General features: G+C 38.0%; 1 protein-coding gene across 2 annotated transcripts in view; it reads right to left on the bottom strand.

Annotated features, from left to right (window-relative positions):
• The window catches only part of LATS1 (large tumor suppressor kinase 1), a 41,779-nt gene extending 14,262 nt beyond the window's left edge, over positions 1 to 27,517 (bottom strand). Inside the window, exons 1-5 of one of the 2 annotated variants that reach the window (XM_082855287.1) lie at positions 27,290 to 27,308; positions 26,324 to 26,444; positions 13,290 to 13,763; positions 8,842 to 8,989; positions 1,895 to 3,408 (exon numbers count right to left, since the gene is read on the bottom strand). In XM_082855287.1, coding sequence (XP_082711413.1) covers positions 1,895 to 3,408; positions 8,842 to 8,989; positions 13,290 to 13,631 — 2,004 coding nt within the window. In that variant the 5' untranslated portion in view covers positions 13,632 to 13,763; positions 26,324 to 26,444; positions 27,290 to 27,308. Of the gene's footprint in view, positions 1 to 1,894; positions 3,409 to 8,841; positions 8,990 to 13,289; positions 13,764 to 26,323; positions 26,445 to 27,289 lie in introns of both variants that reach the window. The other variant, XM_082855286.1, reaches the window with a different exon arrangement.
• Between the last annotated feature and the right edge of the window lie 42 nt (positions 27,518 to 27,559).

The following is a 27,559-nucleotide window of genomic DNA, read 5'->3' as shown; positions in this document are numbered from 1 at the left end:
ATGAAGAATTAACTTAAGAATTTAAATAGAGGGCTTATCTGGTGGCGCAGTGGTTGAGAGTCCGCCTGCCAATGCAGGGGATCTGGGTTCGTGCCCCGGTCTGCGAGGGTCCCAGGTGCCACAGGGTGGCTGGGCCCGTGAGCTATGGCCGCTGGGCCGGCGTGTCCGGACCCTGTGCTCCGCAACGGGAGAGGCCACAGCGGTGGGAGGCCCGCGTACCGCAAAAAAAAAATAAAAAAGAATTTAAATAGAAAAGGAATTTGATTTGAAAAGTAGAGTATAATTCTAGAAATGCAAGACTAATTAAAATATAGCAACCTCATGCTTCTGTTAGGATGCGCGTTTGCATGCAAAATCTTTTAAGGGTGGCATGCCAGACTTAGTACACAACTATTTCTCTAAAAATCTTACTTGCCTACACAGTAATGGAGGCTACAGAAGTCAGCAAAGCTTCCAACACCATAAAAGTTTAAATCAGCTATTAGTGAAAGTGAAGAGGAAAAAGGAAAAATAAACTAAGAAAATACATACAGACAGACTTTAGTAAGAAATCCTAAGAGCTAAATATGGATAAGTCATACAGGTTATCATGGTATTTCTCACCTCACAAAATTCAATTTATAGCAGGAGTAACTATACTGTGAAATCAGATTTAGAAAAATCATTTTAAAAGAATGGCTCTCTCAAGTTTCATAAGGAAGTTTAACATAAATTTAAGCCTCTTGGCTTTTGAGCACTAGATGTAAGATTAGGAGCCAAACCTTTGAACTGTAAATACAGGATAAAAATAATAATGAGAGTACCACTGTAATATCTAGTGAAGAGATCTACATGGAATCAACAACAGATATTAATCTAAAGTGTTTAATTATTCTGATCTCCTTTTTAGTAGTCTGATTTAATAATTTCAACATATTTTTCTAGTACATTATAAAAATAAAATCAGAAGGGGAAATAACTGAAAGGAGATGTGTCTGACACTTTCTAATAAGACCAATCTGATGAATAAGCCCCCAAGCCCAAAAACTACTGTAAATAAAAATAAATGTTTCATAAGTTTATCAAGAGATGGGACCCAGATATTTCTAGTTTATTTTAAAATGTAAGATAATGTGTAAACTCTAGAAAAAAACCCTTGCTCCAATTTCCATTAAAGGGATTATGCATACCTAAACTACACACTGTAAACTGTACTTTTCTTAATTTATTACAACTTTATTATAAAAAATTCTGAGTAAATCATGAAATGCTAAAATAAAATGGTATAATCAAAAATACTTAATGTTTACTGACTTTTAAATAATTGATAATATATTTAGGATAAAAAGAAAGAAAAATACTGGACCACAGTATTTTAAAATAAACAAGCAAATACATAATCAAGTATAAAAATGGACATTTTAAAAGGTTTTATACTCAGCCGTAAAAAAAGAATGAAATAATGCCATTTGCAGCAACATGGATGGACCTAGAGATTGTCACACTGAGTGAAGTCAGACAGAGAAAGACAAATATCATATGATATCGCTTATATGTGGAATCTAAAAAAAAATGGTACAAATGGACTTATTTACAAAACAGAAATAGAGTCACAGATGTAGAAAACAAACTGATGGTTACCAGGGGGGTAAGGATGGGGGAGGGATAAATTAGGAGATTGGGATTGACATATACACACTACTATATATTAAATAGATAACTAATAAGGACCTACTGTATAGCACAAAACTCTACTCAATATTCTGTAATGGCCTATATGGGAAAAGAATCTAAAAAAGAGTGGATATATGTATATGTATAACTGAATCACTTTGCTGTACACCTGAAACTAACACAACATTGTAAATCAACTATACTCCAATAAAAATAAAAAATTTTTAAAAAGAGGTTTTACCCGCATCATTTCGTTCTCTAATTGTTTTTTACGATGTAGACGCTGCTGATGAGATTTGAGTACATTTTCTACATGTTGCTCCATAAAGAATTTAAATGCCTGAGGAGAATAACTTTGGATACGAGATTCCCTTCGCTCTTCATCTTTCTTGTTTTTCCTAACGGTGATAGGTGAAGTGGTAATCTGTTTCTTTTCTTTATCTCCATTATCAACATTTTCATAACTTTTCTCACTCTCATCTTCCTTGGGCAAGCTCGGCTGTTCCTCTTTGCTAGATTTATTGACTGATTCATATGGAGGAACAGATGGGTTTTGGTGTAGCAGATGTTTGGGGTAAGGTGGTGGTGGACCTTGATAGTTTGGAGCTTCAGCAACAGGCGGCATAACGGTCATATTTGAAGTGGTACCCTCAGAAAAAGGACCAGGTTGAACAGTTTGAATTGGCTGTGGTATCCAAGAAGGGTGTGTAGGTGCTAAAGCAGTCTGCAGCTCTGGTTTCAATACACGTATACTTTTCACAGGCTGTTGAATGGGAGCTGGTGTAATAGCAGTGACTGTTGTAGCCGAAGGCTGAGAATTAGCAGAATGACTTGTTCTATTTCCTAATGGGTTATTAAAAGAATTTGACCTCACTGGTATGTTAGGTTGCCATGTAGGGATTTCATGTCCACTGCTCGGGGATGACTGGGCAGGAGCAGAAGATGACTGAGGCCAAGTTGTTTGCAGTCCAGGTACATTAATGTTATAAAGTTCCATGTTATGACTATTTCTGTTTGGCACCATCATAGACTGAGGAATATTCCCATTTGTGTATGATGAAGGAGCAGCAGATCCTCCTGTCTGTAAAGCAGAAGGGCTTTGTCCATTAGCTGGGGTCAAAGGGTATGGAGGCGGTGGCTGCCGATTCACAGCGCCAGCAGGGACAACATTTTGGTGTATCATAAAATCAGTCTGGCCACTACCATTCTGAATTCCAGGTCTCCCTGGTGGAAAGTTAAATTTGTTAGCACTCTGCATGATGATTGGTTGCCTGCCAACAGGAACAGAATTAATGCCTCTCTGTCCCTGATTAGGAGGATTCATTGGGGACGTGTTAAGAGGTGGTGGAGGATAGCCCTCCTGCCAGGCTCCAGGTGGAACAGGAGAGATGCGGGAGATTACATATTCCATGTTCCCAGAATAGCGCTTTGTTTGAGTGTTTGGTTCCCATGATGGGGGAGGTGGAGTTGTACCTCTTGGCGGGGGAGTCTGGCCTCTTGGAGGTGGTGGAGGAGTGACACTCCTGACTTGAGGAGGTGGGGGGGGGTTCACTCTCTGTCCGTTGCTAGGGTGAGCTTGAGTAAATGCTGTTATACCAGATCCTGACAAAGGTCTTCCTACATCTGTCTGTGAGTTGGGACTTTCAGAACGATAGGCCACACTTTCTCCTAGTGGTGGGCCATGTCTCTGAGGAACTAAGGATTCTTTAGAACCTTTCCAGCTTTGTTTGCGGTTAACTGATTGTTGCACACTCCCTATGGGAATAAAACAAAAACAAACAAAAAAAAACATGTTTTTTTAACCTCTTACTTTCGAAAAATTTAGCTTGGAATTCTAACACTACTAAATGATAATTCTCTTTCAAGAATCACAAAAATCAAATTTGAGTATGTGCTTTTATTTTACCTTTTAAAATTTTATTTATTTTTGACTGGGTAACACATTCTCATAGCTCAAAATTCAAGCAGTACAAAAGGACACCCACCCCGTCCCTTGGGCAACCAATGTCACTGAAGGTAACTAATGTCATCAGTAAGATATTTTAGGAATACACAAGTAAACAGTACTAGAAAAGGGAAAGGGAACCCTCCTATGCTGTTGGTGGGAATGTAAATTGGTGCAGCCACTGTGGAGAACAGTATGGAGGTTCATCAAAAAAACTAAAAATAGAGTTGCCATATGATCCAGCAATCCCACTCCTGGGCATATATCTAGACAAAACTATAATTTGAAAAGATACATGCACCCCTATGTTCATAGCAGCACTATTTACAACAGCCAAGACATGGAAACAACCTAAATGTCCACTGATAGATGAATGGATAAAGAAGATGTGGTATATATATATAATATATATATATATATATAAAATACACACACACACACACACACACACACACACACACACACACACACACACACACACACAATGGAATATTACTCAGCCATAAAGAAGAATGAAATAATGCCATTTGTAGCTACATGGATGCAACCAGAGATTATCATACTAAGTGAAGTAAGTCAGAAAAAGAAAGATAAATACCATATGATATCACTTATATGTGGAACCTAAAATATGACACATATGAACTTACCTAAAAAACAGAAACAGACTCAGACATAAAGAACAGATTTGTGGTTGCCAAGGGTGGGTGGGTGGGTGGAGGCGGGGAAGGGTTGGATTGGGAGGTTGGGATGAGCAGATGCAAACTATTATATACAGAATGGATAAAAAACAAGGTCCTACTGTAGAGCACAGGGAACTTATATTCAATATCCTGTAATAAACCATGGAAAAGAATATGTATATGCATAACTGTATCACTTTGTTGTACATCAGAAACTAACACTGTAGATCAACTACACTTAAATTAAAAAAAAGTATACCTCCTATATATACTATTGTGCCTGGGTCTTTTCATTAAAAAAACTGAAGATTCTGTAGTAGTACATAAAGTGTTTCTTTACCTTTAAAAAATGTTATTACAGTTTTTCACTATATGGATGTACCCAAATTTACTTAATCAGTTTCCCTACTGATGGCTGTTAAGGTTGTTTCCAGTCTTTTGTTTTACCCCTCCCCCACAAAAAGCAATGAAGAATTTTGTACAGATACCATTTCATATATATGTTAAGTAGACAAATTATTAGAAATGGCATTATTGAGCCAAAGGATGTGTCCGTTTGTAATTTTCATAGATATAACACTAATTTTAAATACATTTCAGTATGGCTTTTAAAACAAAAAAAGGCAGTAGGGGATAATTAGCTGAACACTAAATAAGGTAGAGATTTACAAAGTCTCTATTTAATGGAATTTCCAAATAAATTAAACAGGCAAGAAAACATACGATACCAAAAAAAACCCGAAGTATTTAAAATAATCTGGTCACTAAGAAAAGTATAATACATTTAAAAAATATATATAATACATTCGTATAAGATATGATACATATAAATAATACATTCCAGAAGGATTAAACATTTAAATGTTAAAGATGAAACCATACAAGTACTAGGAGAAAACCAGTGAACATTCGATAATATTGGGGTACCTCTTTGTACCTCCTGGGAAGGTCTTCCCAAGTATGACAAAGGTAGAGAACATACAGTAACAGACTGATAGATTTAAATACATAAAACACTTAGCACCATTCAGAACAAAACAAGAAACACCCACAAATCTGAAGGGTCAACATCATCCTGGGAGAAAATACATTTAATAACACATGAAAAAAACCTGGTAAATATTCAGAATGTATAGTTTAACATTCTATTTCATCTAGGCTGGGCAGCATCTTGGGTCTATGACTTCAGGGAAAGTTATCACTCTGGGCAAGCTAGACAAGTCCTCTGACCACAGGCTCGGTGTCACCTTCCTCGGATAGTCAGCTGAGGCCAAATGCACCAAGTCACTCTCCCAGCTTTTACCAGGTAAGATGAAATCTCTGCAACCCTCAACTACACTGCCATCCCTACTGCTCTGCACCTCCCATAAAGTTCTCTGTGTTCTTCCACTTCCTAAACCCTCCCACTGTTGCCCTCTAGACACACTCTGTTCTATAACTAGCAAATGCCCCTCGATCACTAACCTCTGCTCCAAGCTTTCCCCCCACGTCCTTAAAGCTGGTTATCGTCTGCTGACATTACTTTCCTTTCAGTCCTTTGCAATCAAGGTTTTCTTCAAAAATAAACTGGGCTAAAAGGTGGAACTCCACTTCTTTGCTCTCCATTTATGCTTCTAGATCATTGTTATTTCTGCAAACTCTTTTTAAAAAGCCAGTTCTTTGGAAGCTCATGCTATCTGTGGGAGGCCACATTCATTCCTCTACTGGTCACCCAATAAACACCTACTTGCTCGCCCTCATTCACCCATAACTCTGGCATTCTACCCTAAGCCCTGACAACATTCTATAACTTCAACATCCACATGGACGAACCATCCATCACCCTGGTTCCGGGTTCAATCCCTGGTCAGGGAACTAGGATCCCACAAGCCGCGCGGCGTGGCAAAAAAAAAAAGAAGCGAAAACTGGGAAAGAATTTTGAAGTACCAAGTTAGAATCCTGAACAAGCTCTGCAAAATAATGGGACATCCTCGCTTGGATAACTCAATGAACCTAACTAAACCTTATGTCTAAAACCAGACTTATGATCTTTCTCCACCAAATCCTGTCCTCCCTTAGCGTTCCCTTTCATAATGTGAGGTATCACCATCCATTTTTATACACCAAAAGCCTAAGAGTCATCCCACTCCATTATCACCCACCATATGCAATCTATCGCCATGCCCTTGTCAATTTTACTCCTCCTATCTCTTTATTTCATTCAATTTTCTCCACCACCATCTCCCTAGTCCAAATTACCTTCATTTCCTGTGAATTGTATTTCTTATCAAGTCTATCCAGACACCCTCCTTTGCTCTCTCTAATCCGTTCTCATCCATTGCAGCTATCTTTCTGAAACACAAAGTTAATCATGTCATTACCCTGCTTGAAATGTTTCCATAACTTCCTGCTGCTCTTAGGATAAAATCAATAGACAGTCCTGCATAGTCAGGCCCCTATGCACTTCTCCATTCATATCTTATACTCTTGTTTTCAGTGTTCTAGCCACTTTCATTTCTTCGAATGTGACATCAAAACCTGCCAAACAAGCCATGCATAGGAACACTCCTCCTCATGAAACCCATCCCCATTAACCCTTGTCTTTCTTCAGATATCAGCTCTAGTATCAGTTTCACAGGAAGGTTTTCTCTCATCTCCTTGATCAGGTCAAAAATCCCTCTATTATATAAGTCCATAGTACCACATAACTGTCCCCTCTTCATTCATACTTACATAGTTGTAATTCTACATGTATTTGTGTATTTGAGCTCCCTTACTAGAATCTCAACTCCACGAAAGGGCAAGAACTTTATATCCAATGCCAAGCAAAGGGCCTGAAATAGTGGTTGATCAAGAAAAATTTGCTGAAAGAATGAAAAAATTAGGCCTCTTATAAATCAATTAAAAAAGACAAATACAAGATTAGGAAAGAATTAAAATGTCAATTTAAAAATAATAAACAAATGTTTAAGCTCACCAGTGATCAAAGAAATGTGAATGTAAAATGATAGTATTTTCACAACCATTAAATATACAAAAAGGATAATACCTAGGATTTACAAATATAGGCATTCTCATATTAAACTGACTGGGACAAAACAAGTTGGCAACACCTTTCTGGTCAGCAATACAGGCATACCTCGGACAGAGATGGTTGCGGGTTCGGTGCAGTTAGGTGAATATTGCAATAAAGTAAGTCATGTGAACTTTTTGGTTTCTCAGTGCATATAAAAGTTATGTTTACACTTTATATATATAATATATGTATATATGCACATATATATACTACAGTCTAATAAGTGGGCAATAGCATTATATCTAAAAAACAATGTACATATCTTATTAAAAAATACTTTATTGCTAAAAAAATGCTAACCATCATCTGAGCCTTCAGCAAGTCATAATCTTTACTGGTGGAAGGTTTGAAATATTTTGATATTTATCAAAATATGACACAGAGACATGAAGTGAGCAAGTGCTGTTTGAAAAATGGCACCGACAGGGCTTCCCTGGTGGCGCAGTGGTTGAGAGTCCGCCTGCCGATGCAGGGGACACGGGTTCGTGCCCCGGTCCGGGGGGATCCCACATGCTGCAGAGCGGCTGGGACCGTGAGCCATGGCCGCTGAGCCTGCGCGTCCGGAGCCTGTGCTCCACAATGGGAGAGGCCACAGCAGTGAGAAGCCCGCATACCGCAAAAAAAAAAAAAAAAAAAAAAAAAGAAAAAAAAATGGCACCGACAGACTTGCTTGATGCAGGATTGCCACAAACCTTCAATTTGTAAGAACTGAAATGTCTGCGAAGTGCAATAAAGTGAAGCACAATAATATGAGGTATGCCTATGAGAAAAACTTTTTGCAAGTCTTTGAAAATTTATTTTTACCAAATCATCAGGAATGTACAAAGATTTAGGTACAAGGGAATTTACTGCAGTGCTGTCTATAATGGCAAAAAAAAAAAAAAAAAAGGAAACAAGGCAAATGTCAAAAAATGAGACTGGTTAAATAACATATGTGATAAGTCTACCTTACTGTAGCTAAGTATTCTGTAGGCCATTTAATAACAAGGAAAGTTATACATGGTATACTAAGTGAATAAAGTAGGTTTTAGTATGACCCCATTTTTTGCTTAAACAATAAGAATCAAAATACACACATATAAACCCACTCCAGTTTTTGACTGAGAAACAAAACATACCAAAATCTTGTGGGTATTAATAGCGTTTTTTTCACTTACTTACTTTCCAAATATCTATGATGAACATGTTTTACAATAAGATTATATACATAAAAAAGGAATAGTCTGAATTATATTTATGGTTAAAAAGGAAAATATTTCAGTTGCATTATAAGCAATCAAGCAGTTCTCAACCTAGACTGCTAGACTGCAACCAGAGTTACCTATGGAACTTTAGGGCCCCATCTGCAAATTCATTTTGGTGTAACACTATTATGTTATTTTTCTAGCTTGAGGCTTTCACTTACCGTGATGCTTCTAACAATTTCTAAGACAAAACACTTTATATACTTAAATATTTTTAAGTATTATAAAATAAGAGACTAGGAAAAAAATTTGATTAATCACCTGGCTTTAAGTTGGCATTAATAGGTCTGGCAGCTGCTGCAGCCATCTGTTCCCGTCGAGGATCTTGGTAACTCATTTTACTAATGAATTCAATTGCAGCTTCTATACTTCTGTTATTAGTTTTCTGAAGAGCTTGTATAACCATATCCTGGTATGAAGTTTTAAAAACAGAAATAAAATTTAAATCTTATAATTAATAAGAAGGAAACAACACTATAACTTCCACTGGAGAAATTCATAATTTTGAAGAACAAGGCCCCAAGCCAAAATTTAATGTCCTGTTTGTAAAACTACTTTGCGGGGAGGGGCAAGATAAGGGTAGGGGATTAAGAGGTACAAACTACTATGTATAAAATAAATAAGCTACAAGGATATACTATACAGCACAGTAAAACTATAAAAATCCATACAAGCTCAAATTACTAAAGAAAACAAACCCTCAAACTCTTCAAATGTTTCTTTAATATTTTCACCTTTATGTAATGTATTACTGTTTTCTTCTAGGGTTTTTTCCCAGATACAATCGTAACAACATGCTTCTGAATTTCTCATTCTTAATTTCATTCTTATATAAACAAACAGACTATCAGATTGTTAAAAAGGTATCAATCAACATACTGGAAACCACTCTTTCGTACTGTTAAAGTATTTTATTAAGCATCTTTATCATTGTGTTTACTAGTAAAAGAGCTATGTAGTTCTGGTTCCTACCTTCTTAGAGTTTACATTTTCACAGAATTTTATTTATGAGGACACAAATATAGGACAAATGGTAGAGGAAAAACACTCAGACTTTATATGATTTGATGAAGACTTTAGGAGGCTACATGGTATGAAAGAAAAAACAGCGAGTTTGGAATCAAATGGAACCAAAGAGGTTGAGTTCCAGTAGCCCTGCATTACTATGCTTTGTCTGTCATGCTTAGAAGCAAAAATACACTCCAGTGATTGGAGATTTATGTGCCCCACTTTAGAACTGTGTGAACTCTGGTAACTTATTGAACATTTCAGAGCTCAGTTTCTTCATCTGTAGTACACTCAGAGTTGACGTGAGGATTAAACAAGAAAACATGTAAAAGCACGGCGCCTGGAGCTCAGATATGGGTTGTCCTCCTGCTCTGTTCCGTGTCCTTTATTTTATATGTAAACATAAATTATACACTAACATGCAAAAAGTATACTGATACACATTTTTCAAGAGGGAGGCAGCTACTTACTTGTCCTAGAGGATTTAGTATTTCAAACAATATTTTTAAATTAGAAATGGCTTAATAAGACTAACGGGTGACCAGGCTATTGATAGATGATCCTCTTACTCAAAATGACTGGAGATGATTGAGGCCAAGCAAAAAAAGGCTGCGGCAGAGACTTGTTGCCTACTCAAGACCTAGTCTCCATTTTTTAGAAGAAGTTACTAGGATTTTTTGAAAGAAGTTTTCCTTATAGCTACAGCGGCCACATGAAAATTCTGACCAATGAGACAAAAACCAAGGATTTCTGGAAGAATATTGCTATCCCTGATTTACGTGCTGGTCCCTCCTGTACCCTGTTTCCTAGACAACAGATATGACACCTGTGCTACAGCATGTTGCCACCAAGAAGGAAAATTCAAGAGATTCATTAAGAGTTGCAGTTTGATATTTTTAAGAGACTGAACCGATACTAGCTGTATAAACTGAGTCACTATTTTGTTTAAAGCATTATTATTTGGATTTTTATTAAAAGCAACCAAACTCAATCCTTAACTGATAAAAGGTACAGTGTGGTCACATTTTATGCCAATCAGACTTTGCAAATTTGTAGTGAGATAAAAAGGATTAGTAAGTCTCACTTTATGTGCAAATTTAATATAATACAAATCATCCAAATTAAAATTCACCAGGGAGTGCTTAACTTTAAAAGTGGTTAAACCAAGTTAACTGTAACTGTATTTATGCTAATATCACATGGCAGCGCTATCTCAGTTGGTAAGAAAACTGACACCCACCATTCTTTTTCAACATTGTAGGAACCATATCGTTAAATGCACTAGAATTTCAGCCTGTGATTTTGGTGGTGATTATGCTGGCTTTGATTTTTTAATTTTATTGCTATATGTTAAAATATTTTTTACACTGGTAGCAATATCAACCAAGTGTTCCTTAAGTGGGGGTCTTAGTGCCAGTGTGAAAAAGAGCACCCTTAAATCAGTAACTTTGGAATAGAAGCCTTAATGTGCTAAGAAAACATTATGTCCCCATTACTATGTTTCTGTTCTTCAGGCTTAGAAACAAAAATACACTGCAGTGATTATAGCTTTATGTGCCCCAAGAATGCATCAATCCTTAATTTTTTAACATTTATTCCTACGAGAAAATTAATCTTGAAATATTTAAGGTTTTAATTTTATAGAGCACCAGAAACATTCTCAAAAAATTTCAACTGCCTTGAACTTGGCATACTTAAAGAACAGATTAGAGTTTATGAAATGATAAAAATAATGAAGTGAAAGGAATTCCCTGGTGGTCCAGTGGTTAGGACTGTGTGCTTCCACTGCCGAGGGCCCGGGTTCAATCCCTGGTCAGGGAATTAAGATCCCATAAGCTGCGTGGTGTGGCAAAAAAAAAGCGAAAACTAGATAAGAATTTTGAAGTATCAAGTTAGGATCTTGAACAAATTCTGCAACATAATGGGAAGCTACCAGAATGAGTGATTCAGGAGGTAGAAGAAGTAAAATTGCCATATTCTTTACATCACTGTGAGTATATATAATACCATTCCTTCATTATTTGGATAAATGTCTAAATGCTTTTAGTAAAGCAACCTTGCTTAAGGGGCTATTAATGTCAAAAGGTAAACAATTTTGAAATGTGTGATTGCAGTAAAGCTAACATATCTTTGTAATGCAAAGCAATTATTGTTATTATTGCCAACAAATAAAGAACAGGGCACTGACCAATGCCTTACACTTCTTAAAACTGTCTACATTAGAAAAAATTTTTAAGTTCCTTAAAGGTACAGACCATCTTTGGTATGATTCCCTATCCTGACTGACAGGTTCACACACAGTAAGGGCTCCATAAATACATATTTACTGATGTGATTTATCTGACATACACATTACCACTTAAGGGCCTTTACAGCCATGTGATTTTCTAAACTCCCTTTCCCTAGCAATATGTAAGAGGAAAGAATAAGACCAATGATTCAGCCTTCTCTTTATTCTTTGCCTTTTGGCTAAAGGATTAGGAAGAAAGTACTTTAAGAGACTCTCCATTCAAGCCATTTCCTTAATCCTCCAACTACTAACCAGGAAAACATCCCAGGATCTCCTCTCCTCCCCCACCCCCATATATTTTCTGGTGCAAATCCAATATATTTAGAACACTTAAATATAAAATTAATAGGAAATAATAATAATCAAGTGAAGAGAATGGGCCAGAAAGAATAATCTTTTTTTCTTCCTAGTTTAGTAATAAATCTCCCTTTTCAAATCCTTTACTATAATGCATACTTACGTTCCCATTTTTAAAATTAAATACAGAGATCTCTGAAAACGTGGTCACTAAAATATTAACAAGGTGAAGGAATTTTAAGGGTAGTTATTTTTGTGTAGTGGAGCTAATTTTTAGTTTCTTCCTTATATGGTTTAATTTTTAACAGGGAATAGATATTATTTTTATAATCAGGAAAAAAGTTACTATCATTTTGAAAGAAAATGTAATCAATGCTTGATTATTCACATTTAGTTACAATTTCCATGGCCAATTTTTACCTAAAATGATTTCTGCTATCTAAAATATTCATCTAAACTATGTAATCATGGAAAATAAATTTTATTAGTAACCTAAACAAAATGGGTATGATTAAATAATAAAAAGACTATGAAAACTTTAAAAATGAGTTTTAAAAGTAAATATTAAAGACTTAGCATAATTGACATAAACTGAAATTTCACCGAAAAAACTTGAAATTCTTGGAAACTGATCAACAAGTAAATTTTTAGTTTCTCTGAAGTTAAGCTTTGAGTCTGAGAGGTCTGTGAGCGTTAAGTGCTGAATGATGTCTCTGGCCGCTCTTCCTTTTCTGTAGTATAAGCTTAAACTTCATCCCCTTAGGGCCCTCATTTCTAAAACAGCCACTCGGCTCACCCTCACCAGGGAAACTACCGCACACAGACAGATGTCCTTGCCCTGCCCTCACTTGTGGCTTTCCTCACCTGCACTTCCACTCTGACTTCATGACTTGACCTTTTAATCTCAGAACCACAGAGAAAACTAAAGAAATAATAATTATTTTGTTTTAATAATTAATGAAATTGTAAACAACATTCTTTGCTGATAGAATATACAAATTTCTATACATAGTTAAATTCTCTCAAAGGAAACATCTGGGCAGGAGGTCACCTAAAAAGTGTTATGTAGTGTAAGGTAAGGAAAACCCTTTCTTTTGTTTTTAAAAATTCTTACCTCATCAAATCCAGCAGCTTGCAAGTCTTGAAGCATTTGTGGATTAACTTCTGAAGTACTCCGACTTGTTTCATTTGCAAATGGTTGTAGAGAGTTTCGAATTTCCAGCAAGGCTTTATGATGCATCCCAAACTTGGGTGGATTTCTGACTTGTCGCGGATCCTCAGCTGACATTTTACTCATGTTATGCTCAGCCTTAGCAGCATCTGATGGTTTGGATAAATTCCTAAGGGATTCTCGAATTTCTTGCAGCATTTGTCGGCTGCTGCCAGTGTAGTTACTGGCAGGAAAGGTCTTAGGCCTCATTTGTCTATATCCTTCTGGCTTTTCACTCCTCTTCATGAAAACATCTATATATATAACTCACACAAAAGACTTCTTTAAGAGCTACTTGATAGATTCAGAGCTTTCCTTTGAGCAAAACTGAAAAAGATCCTTTGTAGAAGTCCCCAGGAATGTTAAAATTTTTACGACCTAAATAAAAAAACAAACAAAGCTATAAAGTGACTGATAAAGCAGTACCATGTATAGTAGTCAGGCACCCCCTTAATTCCGGGGTATACCTTCTAAGACCACCAGTGGATGCCTGAAACCTCGGATAGTACCCATCCCTATATATACAGTAGACCCCTGAACAACATGGGTTTGAACTGCATGGGTCTATTTATATGTGGACATTTTTCAACAAATAGTTGAAAAGACGGTACGACGCGACCTGGAGGTTGGTTGAACCTGAGGATGCAGAACGGAAGGCTGACTGTAAAGTTATCTCCGCCCGTTTTCAACTGCACAGAGGGCTGGCACTCCAAGCCCCAAGTTGTTCTAGGGTCAAGCGTACTATGTTTTTTCCTTTACATACATATTTATGATAAAGTTTAATTTATTAATTAGGCACAGTAAAAGATTCGCAACTAACTAATAATAAAATAGAACAATTATGGGAATTCGCTGGCAGTACAGTGGTTAGAACTCTATACTCTCACTGCCAAGGGCCCAGAGTTCAATCCCTGGTCAGGGAACTAAGATCCTACAAGCCTTGAGGCCAAAAGAAAAAGAAGAAAAGAACAATTATAACCACATACTGTAATAAAATTTATGTGAACATAATTTCTCTCTCAAAATATCTTACTGTATAAATGAAGTGCTTTTTCCATCTTAACTAAGCACTTATCATATACTGTGGCCATAACCTTTACAGTTTGAGGTGTGACAGCAAAACTAGCACAAATTTCTTTTTCCTTCTACACAATTTCATGTATAGAAGATTCGTTCTTACCGTAGATCTTAAAACCTTGGCACGCTATTTTTTTTTTCTTATTAAATCAAGAACGTTCACCCTTTCACTTTAAGGAAGGACTTTACGGCGTATCGGAATTGCCAGCATCACTACTCTTGCGCCTTAGGGCCATTATTAAGTAAAACATGAGCTGCTTGAACACAAGCACTGCAATATCATGACAATCATTCTGATAACCCAGGCGGCTGCTGAGTGACTAATGAGAGGGATACACTGGACAAAGGGATGATTTACTTCCTCGGTGGGATGGAGCCAGATGGCATAAGATTTCATCCATGCTACTCAGAACGATACACAACTTAAAACGTATGAATTATTTCTGGAATTTTCCATTTAATATTTTCAGACCACAAGTGACCATGGGTAACTGAAACCTTGGAAGGCAAAACCACGGATAAGGGAAGACTACTGTATTAGGGGGGGAAAACCCCCACTGATTTATAAGTTAAAAGACCTAGGTTATAGTTCTGGCTCCATTAAGGATTACTGTAGAGTCAGGACATGTTAGTTGTGCCTATTTCCTAATCTACAAAAGTACTGGTTATGACGATAAAAAATAATTTCAAGAGTGCTTTAGTAAGCATATAAAGTACAGCTGACCCTTGAACAACACAGGGGTTTGGGGCACCAACCCACCACACAGTGGAAAATCTGGGTGTAACTTATAATCGGTCCTCTGTACCCTCAGTTCCAAGTCCATGGATCCAGTAGTACAGTAGTATTTACTATTCAAAAATCCACGTATAAGTGGACCCGCACAGTTCAAACCCGCGATGTTCAAGGGTCAACCGTACATACAAATGCAAAGGATTTCTAGTGAACAATACAATGGGCAACCTCCCATTATTAAATTCTTCATCTAGTGGCTACAACTTTAGGTTTTACTACCAGACTTCAAGTATACAACTGCTTTAAAAGAAAGGGAACAGCCGCTTTTAAAAAGGTTTTTAAATCACTAGTCCAGAAGATACCTTTATGCTTCAAAAACAGACGCTTGGATTTATTTCTCAAACTGTGGACTGGGACTCTAGAGACAGTAAGCTTATTAACAACAGGGTGAGGAAAGGACCTCTAAGGACTTGTCTAATTCCTTACTTAATGCATGAATGGCTTCTACAATGCACTGGAGCAACAGTCACCTAAAATCTACTTAAATATCCCCACTGATAGGGAAATCACTAACTCAAGAAAGCCATTCCATTTGTGATCTGCAACAACTGTTAGAAATGTTCTATGTGGATCCAACACCATGAAATCTCACTCAGTGCATATTCAGAGCCTATTACAGGCTGATGCTAAACAACTTTGTCTGCATTCTTAACAACCATCATGTAATGTGAGTGGTGATTACACTTAATGAGACTAGAAATAGGTGACAATTAGCAATGTTTCATATCCCCATGGTTCCAGTTACAAACTGTTTCACCCAAACTCTCTGAACCTCAGTTTTCTCATCTACAAAGTAGAGGCAATAAACCTGTGTTACCTCCTCAAAAACCCTTTCCCCAGTTACCTAATTACCCTGTTTTATTTTCTTGTTAATACTTACCACTATCTAAAATTATCTTACTGGTTTACTTGTTGTCAACCTCCCCTCACTGAAATAAAAGCTCCATAAAAGTACAGGACCTTATTTCTCTCATAAACATTGTCTGTCTACCACCTATATCAGAGCCTGGCACATACTGAGTGCTCAATAAATATACATGTTAAACAAATGAAATAAACATGTCTCCTAAACATCCCAGTTCCTTTAACTGTTTTCCAATTCTTGTCATTCTTGTCATGCTTTTCTGGATACACTCTAGTTTGTAAAAATCCTACTGTTGCTAGAAAAGCACAGCACTAGTAATGAAAAAACAAACAAACAAAAAATATTCAAGTATTTGTTCTGTTAATTATTAGCAATGTGAACTTTGGCATTTAATTCTCTCAAAAATTGCCTCCTGAGGCATAAAATGGTTAGAGTAAGAAGGTTTACCTTATGGCTTGAACAAGGATTAAGAGGAACAACCCAATACAACTACAGGAATATACACACATGTTTAAAACTGTAGAATGCTCCTGGCAATACCATCTATAAGAGCAAATATAGATGTCATCAATCTAGATGCTCATCAGTAATTGTTTGAGTATTTATAGTACATCTATATAACGTGATGAAGGAGATATTAAAAAGACTGATGCAGTTCATGAACAGATACCCATAATATTCTTTAATATTCTTAAGCAAAAAAAGCAAATTTCAAAACACTTTGTATAAAATAAAAGCCAATTTCTATTCTAAAATTAGACTACTGTGATGGAGAACCTAATATATAGAAGGGAACTCTACTCAATGCTCTGTGGTGACCTAAATGGAAAGGAAATCTAAAAGAGAGTGGATATGTGTATACGTATGACTGATTCTCTTGGCTGTACAGAAACTAACACAAACGTTGTAAAGCAACTATACTCCAGTAAAAATTAAAAAAAAAAAAAAAGAACAGGAGGGCTGCAACAGCCCCAAAGGCAATGCAGCCCAGTATAAGAGCCATATCAATTTCAAAAAAAAAAAAAAAACGATTTATCACGATGGTTGTACAGGTCTGTAAACATACAAAAAAACAAAAAACACTCAATTATGCACTTTAAATGAACAAACTTTATGGTATATAAATTGTATCATACAGCTGTTAAAAATAAACCTTTTTATTTTAAAAAATTATATTTATGGATATTAATTACATATATACACATACATGAATATTTGCAGAAGGCCTGAGACAGGATGAAGTCCTGAAGCAGACCACTAGAGGCACAGTTTCCTGATGACTTCACCTCAATAATCAGTACTTTTGTGGTACAACTGCTAAATTAGTTATGAATCAATCAAATTCTACTTGACAAGCAGCCCACATTTCTCCATTTTGTAAAAACAAAAATAATGAACTTTGTCACTGTTACGTCTGTCTACAACATGACCCAATCTACTGATAATTATTTCATAAACGAAATTCGGACTGATACATCTTGTGCTTTTATGAAGAAAGCTGGTCTCTAATGATAAGCATTTTTTCCCCTCAGCCTTCCCAGAATATTAATAGCTTACTAATGAATTTTTCTAGGTTTAACACTTAGCTCACCAGTCTAAAGTTGCAGAATCAACTCTCTACCCTTTCTAAAAGGGAAGATATTTTCCACTTCCAGTCTAGAACCTATCATTTCTCCATCATCAAGGATTAACAGTGGTTGTGCAATGTCACATGTCAGTTCTCTCAGTATCTGGTTTGCACTTAATTTATAGCATCTAGGCAATCCTTTAATATCTCACTTATTTTGGGTTTCAACTCCAAGTTAGCCATCATTTTTTTTTTTTTTTGGGCCGGGCGGTGTGGCATAAGGGATCTTAGTCCCCCAACCAAACCTGTGCCCCCTGCAGTGGAAGTGCGGAGTCTTAGCCACTGGACCACCAGGGAAGTCCCTAGCCATCATTTAATTTATTTTTTTTTAATTTTAAAATTAAAAAAAAATTTTATTTATTAATTTTTGGCTGCTCTGGGTCTTCGTTGCTGCGTGCGGGCTCTCTAGTTGCAGTGAACAGGGGCTACTCTTCGTTGTGGTGCACGTGCTTCTCATTGTGGTGGCTTCTCTTGTTGCAGAGCACGGGCTCTAGGCGCATGGGCTTCAGTAGTTGTGGCTCGCGGGCTCTAGAGTGCAGGCTCAGTAGTTGTGGTGCACGGGCTTAGTTGTTCCGTGGCACATGGGATCTTCCCGGACCAGGGCTTGAACCTGTGTCCCCTGCATTGGTAGGCGGATTCTTAACCACTGCGCCAGCAGGGAAGCCCCCTAGCCATCATTTTATTATTATTTTACCACTTCCAAGATCATTCTCCTTGATAGAGAAGAAAAACCAAAATAAGCATAGTTTTGCTTCTCTCTGTCAAGATACTACATTTGCCTTCCATCCCCCTAAAACAGAAACTGGTAAACAGCAGGCAGTGCAAAAATATCTGTTAAACTAATAAATGCAGGTGATTTATTCCTTCTTTTTACTCTTAAGAAAATATAATCTTGGTTTTTTTCTAATTATAAAAAGATGGACCTTACTGAAAAATTCAAATATTATATAATTATGTAAAGTAGAAGTCCCTCATAAGTCCCTCCTTCAACAGAGAGAGAATCACTGTAGTAGGCTGAAAAATGCCATCCCAAAAGATAATCACTTCCAAATCCCTGGAATCTGAAAATGTTATCTTATTTGGAAAAAGGGACTTTGCAGATGTCATTAAAGAATTTGAAATGGGGAGATTATCAACAATTATCCAGTTGAGCAGTACATGCATGAGAGGCGGGGGAGATTTGATACACAGAATAGGAGGAGGCAATGTGACCATGGAGGCAGAGACTAGAGGGTGCAGCCAGAAGCCAAGGAATGCTGGCAGCCAAAAGAAAGATGGAAATGGCAAGGAGCTGCTTTTCTCCTAGAACCTCCTAAGGGAGAGTGGCCTTGCTAACAACTTGATTTTGGGCCAGTGATACTGATTTTAGAATTCTAACCTCCAAAACTGCATGAGAAAACATTTATGTTGTTTTAAGCCTTCAATTTTGTAGTAATTTGTTACATAAGGCACAGAAAACTAATACAATCACTATTAATACTGCATACTCTAACATATATTACCCTTAATCAAAATGGGATCGTAACACACAAAATATGTCATTCTCTTACATTATCATGTGACTTTACAAGAAGAGAATGTCGTGTTGACCAAACTTTTCTGACCAAAGAACTTTTTCCCCCAGAACATTTTATGGGATTCATGCTCTATGTAATATACTTTAGAGAATGCTGGACCAGTGAGATTCACTCTAGTCCTATATTCTATAACTCTGTACTTTGACTAACATTCCTAACATCCAAGTGAGTGCACAATGGTCACAGAAATGACTGAGTTCTGGGATACGTGTGATAATGTGTTATAGGTTTAAATAAATGATTAGTTTACACTTAGCTCTTTCATATACATGTAGAAATACTTGTGAATAAGATATGATGCCTGGTATTTCAAAATAATTTGGTTTTGTGATGAAGTGGATGGAGATTTGGATGAGACAAAAGTGATAAACTGATGATTGTTGTAGCTGGGTGATGGGTACATGAGAGTTCACTGTACTGTTCTCTTTACTTCTGTGTATACTTGAGTTTTCCAAAACCAAAAGCAAAAAAAGAAAATGAAATGACTATAGCGCTCTGTATCTTGGAATGGTTCCGCTACAAATTATTTATTTATTTATTTTTACATCTTTACTGGAATATAATTGCTTTACAATGTTGTGTTAGTTTCTGCTGTATAACAAAGTGAATCAGCTGTATGTATACATATATCCCCATATCCCCTCCCTCTTGAGCCTCCCTCCCACCCTCCCTATTCCACCCCTCTAGGTGGTCACAAAACACTGAGCTGATCTCCCTGTGCTATGCAGCTGCTTCCCAATAGCTGTCTATTTTACATTTGGTAGTGTATATATGTCAATGCTACTCTCTTACTTCATCCCAGCTTCCCCTCCCCGCCTTACAAATTATTCTTATTCAAATACAAAGTACACTAAAACACACAGGATTTCTTTAAAGAAACCATTAATTCTATGTAACAATATTGTTTCAACATTAGCTTTTCAAGGGAAATAACAGAAACATTATGTTTAAATGTTCATTTCAATTGTAATATGATCTGCATCACCTGATGTCAGAAATGGTGAAATGGAGGAAATGTGGCATGTCTTTATCCAATTGCTTTTGATTAATACCTGTGGCAGAGACTACACTAACATACTGCCCTCTATTTCCCAGTTAGTTGCCAAAGCCCCGCTAGTAGGTATCTGTAATGTGTGTCCATTCTGGGCCAAGGCAGTTAAAAGCCACTGTGCTTCTCCATCTGTTGCTTTCCTGCTTCAATGACAATCCAGGTCACATTTTGAGATGGTAGCTTCACATTATAGGGGACTGTGGGTCCCTAAGCCACTGGATGGCTTACTAACGACCCCCATTGGACTGTGTGTGAGCAAGATAGGAAATCTCTGTTGTGTTAAGTCATTGATATTTTGGGATTTGTTACCACAAAACAGCCTAATATTATTGTGGCAACAAAGACCGTCAAAACAAGCAGAGTCTATTTATTCAGAGCTTGCTATTGGAAGGGAGTTGGCCAACGTCACTCGTGTTTAGCAGAGACTCAAAGGCAGGCAGGGAAGCGGAAAAAGACTTCAGGTATGCTCTAGTTGTAGGCTGCTGTCATGAGGAAGCTGGAGGCCAGCTAACTAAAAGTGGGACATCCTATGTGATTGTTTTGGGAAGCATATTTGGTTTTCTCTTGTTGGTCCTGAGAGAAGCTGGCATCTACTGACCAAGACTTGACTGTTTGGGACTATTGCTACTAAGACTGGGGGTCAGAGTTCTACTTTCATATATGATCTAGCCATTGTCTATTTGTATACATAGCCTCTCATTACCCTAATACAGAAATTGGTACCTAGAAGTGAGGTGCCGCTATAATGTAGGCCAGTACGGCCAAGTGGTCAGGTTGAGGGCTTCAAGGGAACTGATACTGGAGGCTGGAAAAATGGAGAACCATGTTTCACAGTGACAAAATACTTGATAAAGTGGTTTGCCTGTTATAACTCACAAGGTAACAAACAGCCTACTGAACTCGTAGTTCTATGACAAGAGTTTAGAAAAGAGAATCTTAGAAGTGTATGCTGGCTGCTATTGGCTATTTGGCAAAGCAATACAAATAAATGACAAGGTCATGAAAAAAAGCAGCTTATTTGCAAACAAAAATAGAAAGGGACAGAAAGGGTTCAGAAATTTAAAGTCTTGCAGAACTGGAAAAGCAGCTCGCTTTTAGACCCCAACATGAAGAGGTAGGATTAAAAGCTTCTGAGCACAGGTACCCACTGAAACTTCTCGGCTGATTAAAGTACCTCAGTGGTTTAAAACAACAACAAAAACCAACGTTAAGGGTATGGCCTTCCCTCAAATAACCAACTGAGAAGCGAAATGGGAGTTCTCAAATCTTTGGATGAGGTTACTAACACATGTGAACTTTGGTTATGGTTACTGACACATGCAACTGACTGGAATTAAACACATCAGAAGCTTTCTAAATTGAGGAAACTGTTGTGTTAAAAAAATTTTTTTTTGAAAAACCACTCAAGCTCAAACTAAAAAACCCTTCAACTATTCAAAATTTAAAACCCTTGGGCTCTCAACTCCTACGAGCAGTAACTTAGTCAAGAAAGATTTGCACCTTCCAAAGACGGACTATTCCCCCAAAGCTCACACTTCATAGGTGACCAAGGATGATTAAGGAAAAAGGACTCCCAGGAGGTTCTTGGAGAGCAATGGCCAACAGTTACAAAAAACAATGGATGAGGGAGTTCCTCCCAGACAACTGAATCAAGGTCCAGTAAAGGAATCTCCCCTTCCTCCAGCGCTGGTTGCTTTCACAAGATCTGCCTATGGTGGTTTTAAAATTATTTTATCAGCAATTGCTATTTCTCATTCTTCTCCTTTTGTAACAGTAGTGCTTATTATGCCCTCCTGTCCCTGTTTTACTATTGTGTAATGTGGTGAGTGAGTGGGAGACAGAGAGCAAAGATAACTTCAAAGGTCTCTGAGCCAAGAGGAGCTATATCCGGACCTGATGAAGAGAGTACTGGACATATGGACCATAGGACCTGTGAATCTAGCTACTGCTGATTAGGGCCCAACATGCTAGCAAAAGAATAACATAATACTATGAATGTCTTCCTAGGACATAAAGTATAGTGTTTTCTTGATTCTCAGATACATGCTTTTCCACATTTTAACATTTCTGAAACTGAGTATATCTTAAAATCAGTATTAAAAGGAATTTGCCAGCTCTAAAGTGGAGTTCTGGAATAGCAGACAACACACATAGCTAACCTGACCATAAATAAAAGCCCAAATTTCCTTGTCACTTCAGTTGTATTATTTTCACTGGCAGCACCACATGGTTGAATCTAGACCCTTGATTAATGCTCAAAATGTCTTCAAAAAGATTCCACTATAATGCAGCATTATGTACTCAGAAACTGTCATATAATAGACAATGCAGGACTTCCCTGGTGGCACAGTGGTTAGGAATCCACCTCCCAGCGCAGGGGACGCGGGTTTGATCCCTGGTCCAGGATCTCACATGCCGTGGAGCAACTAAGCCCGCAAGCCACAACTCCTGAGGCCGCATGCCTAGAGCCCATGCTCCACAACAAGAGAAGCCACCGCAATGAGAAGCCTGCACACCACAACAAAGAGTAACTCTCACTCACCACAACTAGAGAAAGCTTGCGCTCAGCAACAAAGACCCAATGCAGCCAAAAAAAAAAAAAAAGACAATGCAATTAAAGGCATAAACAACTGCCAAATTTAGGTGAGATCACTGAATTTTCAAAGGTAAAAGTCTTTTATGAAGTACAAGCACTCAAATACCTGTCAAACCTTTTGAGTTACCTTCAGAAGAAGCTGTTTAATTTCTAACAATAACTCACTCAACTCAGGAGAAAAAACAAAACTAAGAGTTTAAGCAAAAGGAAAGGAAGACAAAACTCCAGTATTCTTCGACATGCCTCAAAATCATATACTCAAATCATAAAGTCAATAAAGAGGTTCACGATAATTAACTGGGGTTATGAAAAGCAGCACGCCACCATGATGCTATCTGTTAACTAACCAAAGCCCAAAGTAAATCAGAAGAATTCTAGATTCTGAATGTGAATAAAGCTAAGACTCAAAAAAACTGAATGGTATACAATTGAATGGATAAATGTATTCTATTGAAGGTTAGTTAAAAACCATGCTTATTTTCTTTCCCCTGAAAAATTGTTACTAAACAGATTGCTTGTTTTAGACTCAATGGTGTCTTGGAACTGAGGAAATATGACAATTCAACCTCATCTTTTTAAAATAACTATACATTGAATTACATCATGTAGACATATCATAACTTATCTATCCCCTACTGATGGTCCTTTAGGTTATTTCCAATTTTTGCTATTATAAATAATGTTTTAAACAGTGATAACTTCAATTGTATTGGTAATATTCTAGTTCTGAGGATGGGTGGTAAGTTCATGGATGTTCATTTTACTATGCTTCATAGCTTACATGTATACACATATTCCTTCTACATATAAAAATTAGTTAATAAAAACTGTGGCAATAAAAATTCTTGTGCTGGGATTTCCACTACAGGCGGCACGGGTTCAATCCCTGGTGAGGGAACTAAGATCCCGCATACTGCACGGTGGTATAGCCAAAAATAACTAACTGACTAAATAATAAAGTGTATAATTCAATGGTTTTTAGTATATTTACAGAGTTGTAACCATTTAAACAATCCATTAAAAAAAATTCTTGTGCACCCATTATTGAGCATTTCCCTTAAGATAAATTCCGAGAAGTGGAATTGCTGGGTCAAAGAGAATGCATATTTAAAATTCTGATACTTATTGTCAGGTTGTCTTCCAGAAAGGTATACTAATTTACAATCCCTCCAACAAGGTATGGTTGACACTGGCATTAACAAACGTGAAACTGATATGTGAAAACTCTAATAAGTAAAGAGAATTTTTAGAAGAACACTTCAACACTAAACAGCTTACCTCTTTAACCCATGCTACACTGGTGCCAGATAAGTCTTCCTAATACATAGTTCTGATCATGCTACCTCCCTACTCCAGAACCCTCAATGATTCCTTTAACTTAGTTAAAGTCAGAGATCTGGGTCAAAGAGCAGGGTACAAATCCCAGTTCTACAGTAACTACAATAGCTTTGTGATCTCAGCAAGCTGTGCCTCAGTTCCTTCATCTTCAAATGTGCGCAATAATAGTCCTATTTAAATAGGGTTATTTTAAGCATTAAATAAGTTTAATGCATGTCAAATGTTTAGAATAAGTGCCCGACTCAATAAATGTTAGTTATTATCTTCTTACTCTTTCCACTATCTTACCCAGATTCTAACCAAGCCAAATTACTTGCTCTCAGCTAATGTACTTTGTGCTTCTCTACTTTCATGTTCTTACTCTTCCTGTTCACTACTCTTGGAAGAGCCCCTCTGCCATATTTCTTCTTGTAGAAATTATACCCAACCTTGAAGGTCCCATTCAAATGCTTCCTTCCTGAAGTTTTCATTGAACTGGTAGCTGTCAACCTCCTCTGAACTCCAAATGCACTTTGCACAGTCAAATAAAACTTATTTTTCCTACTAGATCACAGATTGACAGAGCATAGGTGTCTTGGGGATATACAGATATAGACAGACAGATTGATACGTATATCTATCTCTATATATGTATATCTACCTATATATCTACATATATATATATTTATAATTTCAGATGAGCAAATGGATCCAGAGAGGTAATGTGGCCTGCCTAAGACCATTTAGGCATCTCAACATCATGCTAGGAATGGACTTGACACATCCTGAACCAGCCCAGGGCTCTTTTTACCATACCTACATATTGAGTTTTCCTAAGGGATTATAACTACTCACATTCTTTGAAGAGATACTTAAACTGGTTAGACTGAAAAGACAAAACCTCCATTTCTTAGAAAGTTCAGACCTTCATCAAATGTGAGTCCAAACAAATATCACTGTCCAGCTTAGAAGAAGAATAAATCCCATTACAATAGAAGATTTCAAAGTGTTACCTTAGGTTGAATTAGGTTTTTTTTTTTTTTTTTTTTTTTGTGGTACGCGGGCCTCTCACTGTTGTGGCCTCTCCCGTTGCGGAGCACAGGCTCTGGACACGCAGGCTCAGCGGCCATGGCTCACGGGCCCAGCCGCTCCACGGCATGTGGGATCTTCCCGGACCGGGGCACAAACCTGTGTCCCCTGCATCGGCAGGCGGACTCTCAACCACTGCGCCACCAGGGAAGCCCTGAATTAGGTTTTTAAGAAAGATGGCCTGTCTCAAAGTTTGACTAAATCAGTCATAAGAATAGCAACAGTAATATGCACTGTCTTAACACCATAGTCTTAGTTGTTCATACAGCAATATTCAAGAATCTCTGCATACTGATGACATCTTCTCCAATTCAGTTTCTAAGAATTAACTTATCAAAAGTGAAAACAATCACCATATTTTATCTTCATGCTGAAAAATGACTGCCATTTCTACTTGATAAAAATGTTGATCAATGACTAAATAACTTTTGCGGTCTACAAAAATCCCCCACTAATGTAAATATAACATCTAGAACAAAAACTAAATAACCAGAGCTGAAAATAACATCTAGAACAAAAACTAAATAACCAGAGCTGAAACTGTTCCTAGACTACATTTACGTAGAGTAACGAGGAGAAGCATTAAAAACAAAAACAAAAACTCAACCTACAGAAGGATATCCACACATGATATCAAAAATATGTAGCAGAAGTATTTTATTATTTGCTTTTGAAGAGTGGCAAGTCATATTCAATAAATATTCAGGCATAGAAAAAAATGAGCCTTCCCTGGCATGTACCATGATCTAGTTTCTTGCAGGAGCAGCCGATCAGAGGAACACAATGCTACTTCTTTTACTGTTAAATCAGTCAAATTCCTCCACTGCCTTAGGGAATCAACTAGCTCATTTTACCTGTCTGTCAACTTATTACAGAAATAACCTGAGTTAAATCACAAACGTAGACACCTTAGCAGAGAACATTCATTCCAATTATAATGTCCTACCGTTTCTTCCACATGGAGGAAATTTGATAAAAAATTCTTAATTCTCAATATATAATCCATAAAGGCCGGACAAGCTTCACATGATTCAAATTCAAGCTTCACATGATTCAAATTCATTTCCCTAACCGGAATGAAACAATATTATTTCTGCGAGATTATACTTATTTCTCACTAGATTTATGAATAACTTCTACATGACGATATATTTTGAGTAATATTAACACATGGGTCAACAGACATTACATTTTCTTCCCTTAGAAAAGAACTCTCAATTGGAGAATGCGGTTAAATCAAGTCACCTGAGAGTCATTCTTTGTGATACAAATTCTTTTTGAAGTTATAATAAGCAATGTTCCCTTAATTTCCTTTCCTTCCTTTTCTGTGTTTACATACACACGCCTACTCCACAGAGATCCCTCCATCTCTCCTACTCCTTCCAGCTATGAACAGTACCCTATTTACAGTGGACTGTAAGTAGAAATTCCGAGAATTTCTTCAAGGTATATCCAGCATCGGGTGCCTCTGGGATGAAAGAACTGCGTCTCTGTTACTGCGAATTTCCTTCAGAACTACCTTTCGCTTTTCCCACCTTTCGCTTTTCCCTCCTTCCTGAACACCGCGGACCCGTGCGTGTTGGGAATAAGGGTGGAGGTGCGAGGGAGTCCGCGCACGGCCTCCGGCGACACCGGCTCTTCCTAGCCCAACCTGAACCTCCAAGGCCGCAAAGCCCGGGGCTCTTCCTCCAGCCCCGGACGCGGCCAACCCTCGCTTCCCCAGGGCAGGGCTCCGCTCAGGTCCGTGCAACCAGCCAAGTCGGGCCCGCACCGGGCCGGCCCGGCCCGCCAGTCCGTAGCAGCCCCTGGACCCCCGCCAGCGGGGATGGGCGTGGGCCCCGGCGGCCACCACCCCGCCAACCGGCTCGGGAGAAGAGAGTGCGCCCCACCCGCTACGCCGCCTCGGACCTACCTGCAGGGGAGAGAGGGGCTCCTGGACAGCGGCCACGGGCCCGAGGGCGGGCGGCGAGGCGGCCGGAGGCCGTCCCGGGGACTCCAAGTATCCCCGGTGGGGCAGGGCGGGCAGAGACGCCGGGGGACTGCCGCGGGCCAGCGCGGCCCGTCGCGGGGGTCGCGGGGACCTGGCTCTCCCTTTAGCAACAGGCCGCCGCCGCCGCCATTTTGCCTTCCACTCGGTGTCGCCGCCGCCGCACTCCGCTGCAGGTTTCCCGGATGTGGGCAT

Source organism: Leucopleurus acutus (assembly GCF_964270905.1).
Source record: "Leucopleurus acutus genome assembly, chromosome: 15".
Classification (NCBI taxonomy): Eukaryota; Metazoa; Chordata; class Mammalia; order Artiodactyla; family Delphinidae; genus Leucopleurus; species Leucopleurus acutus.
This window is presented reverse-complemented; position numbering and strand designations above follow the sequence as displayed.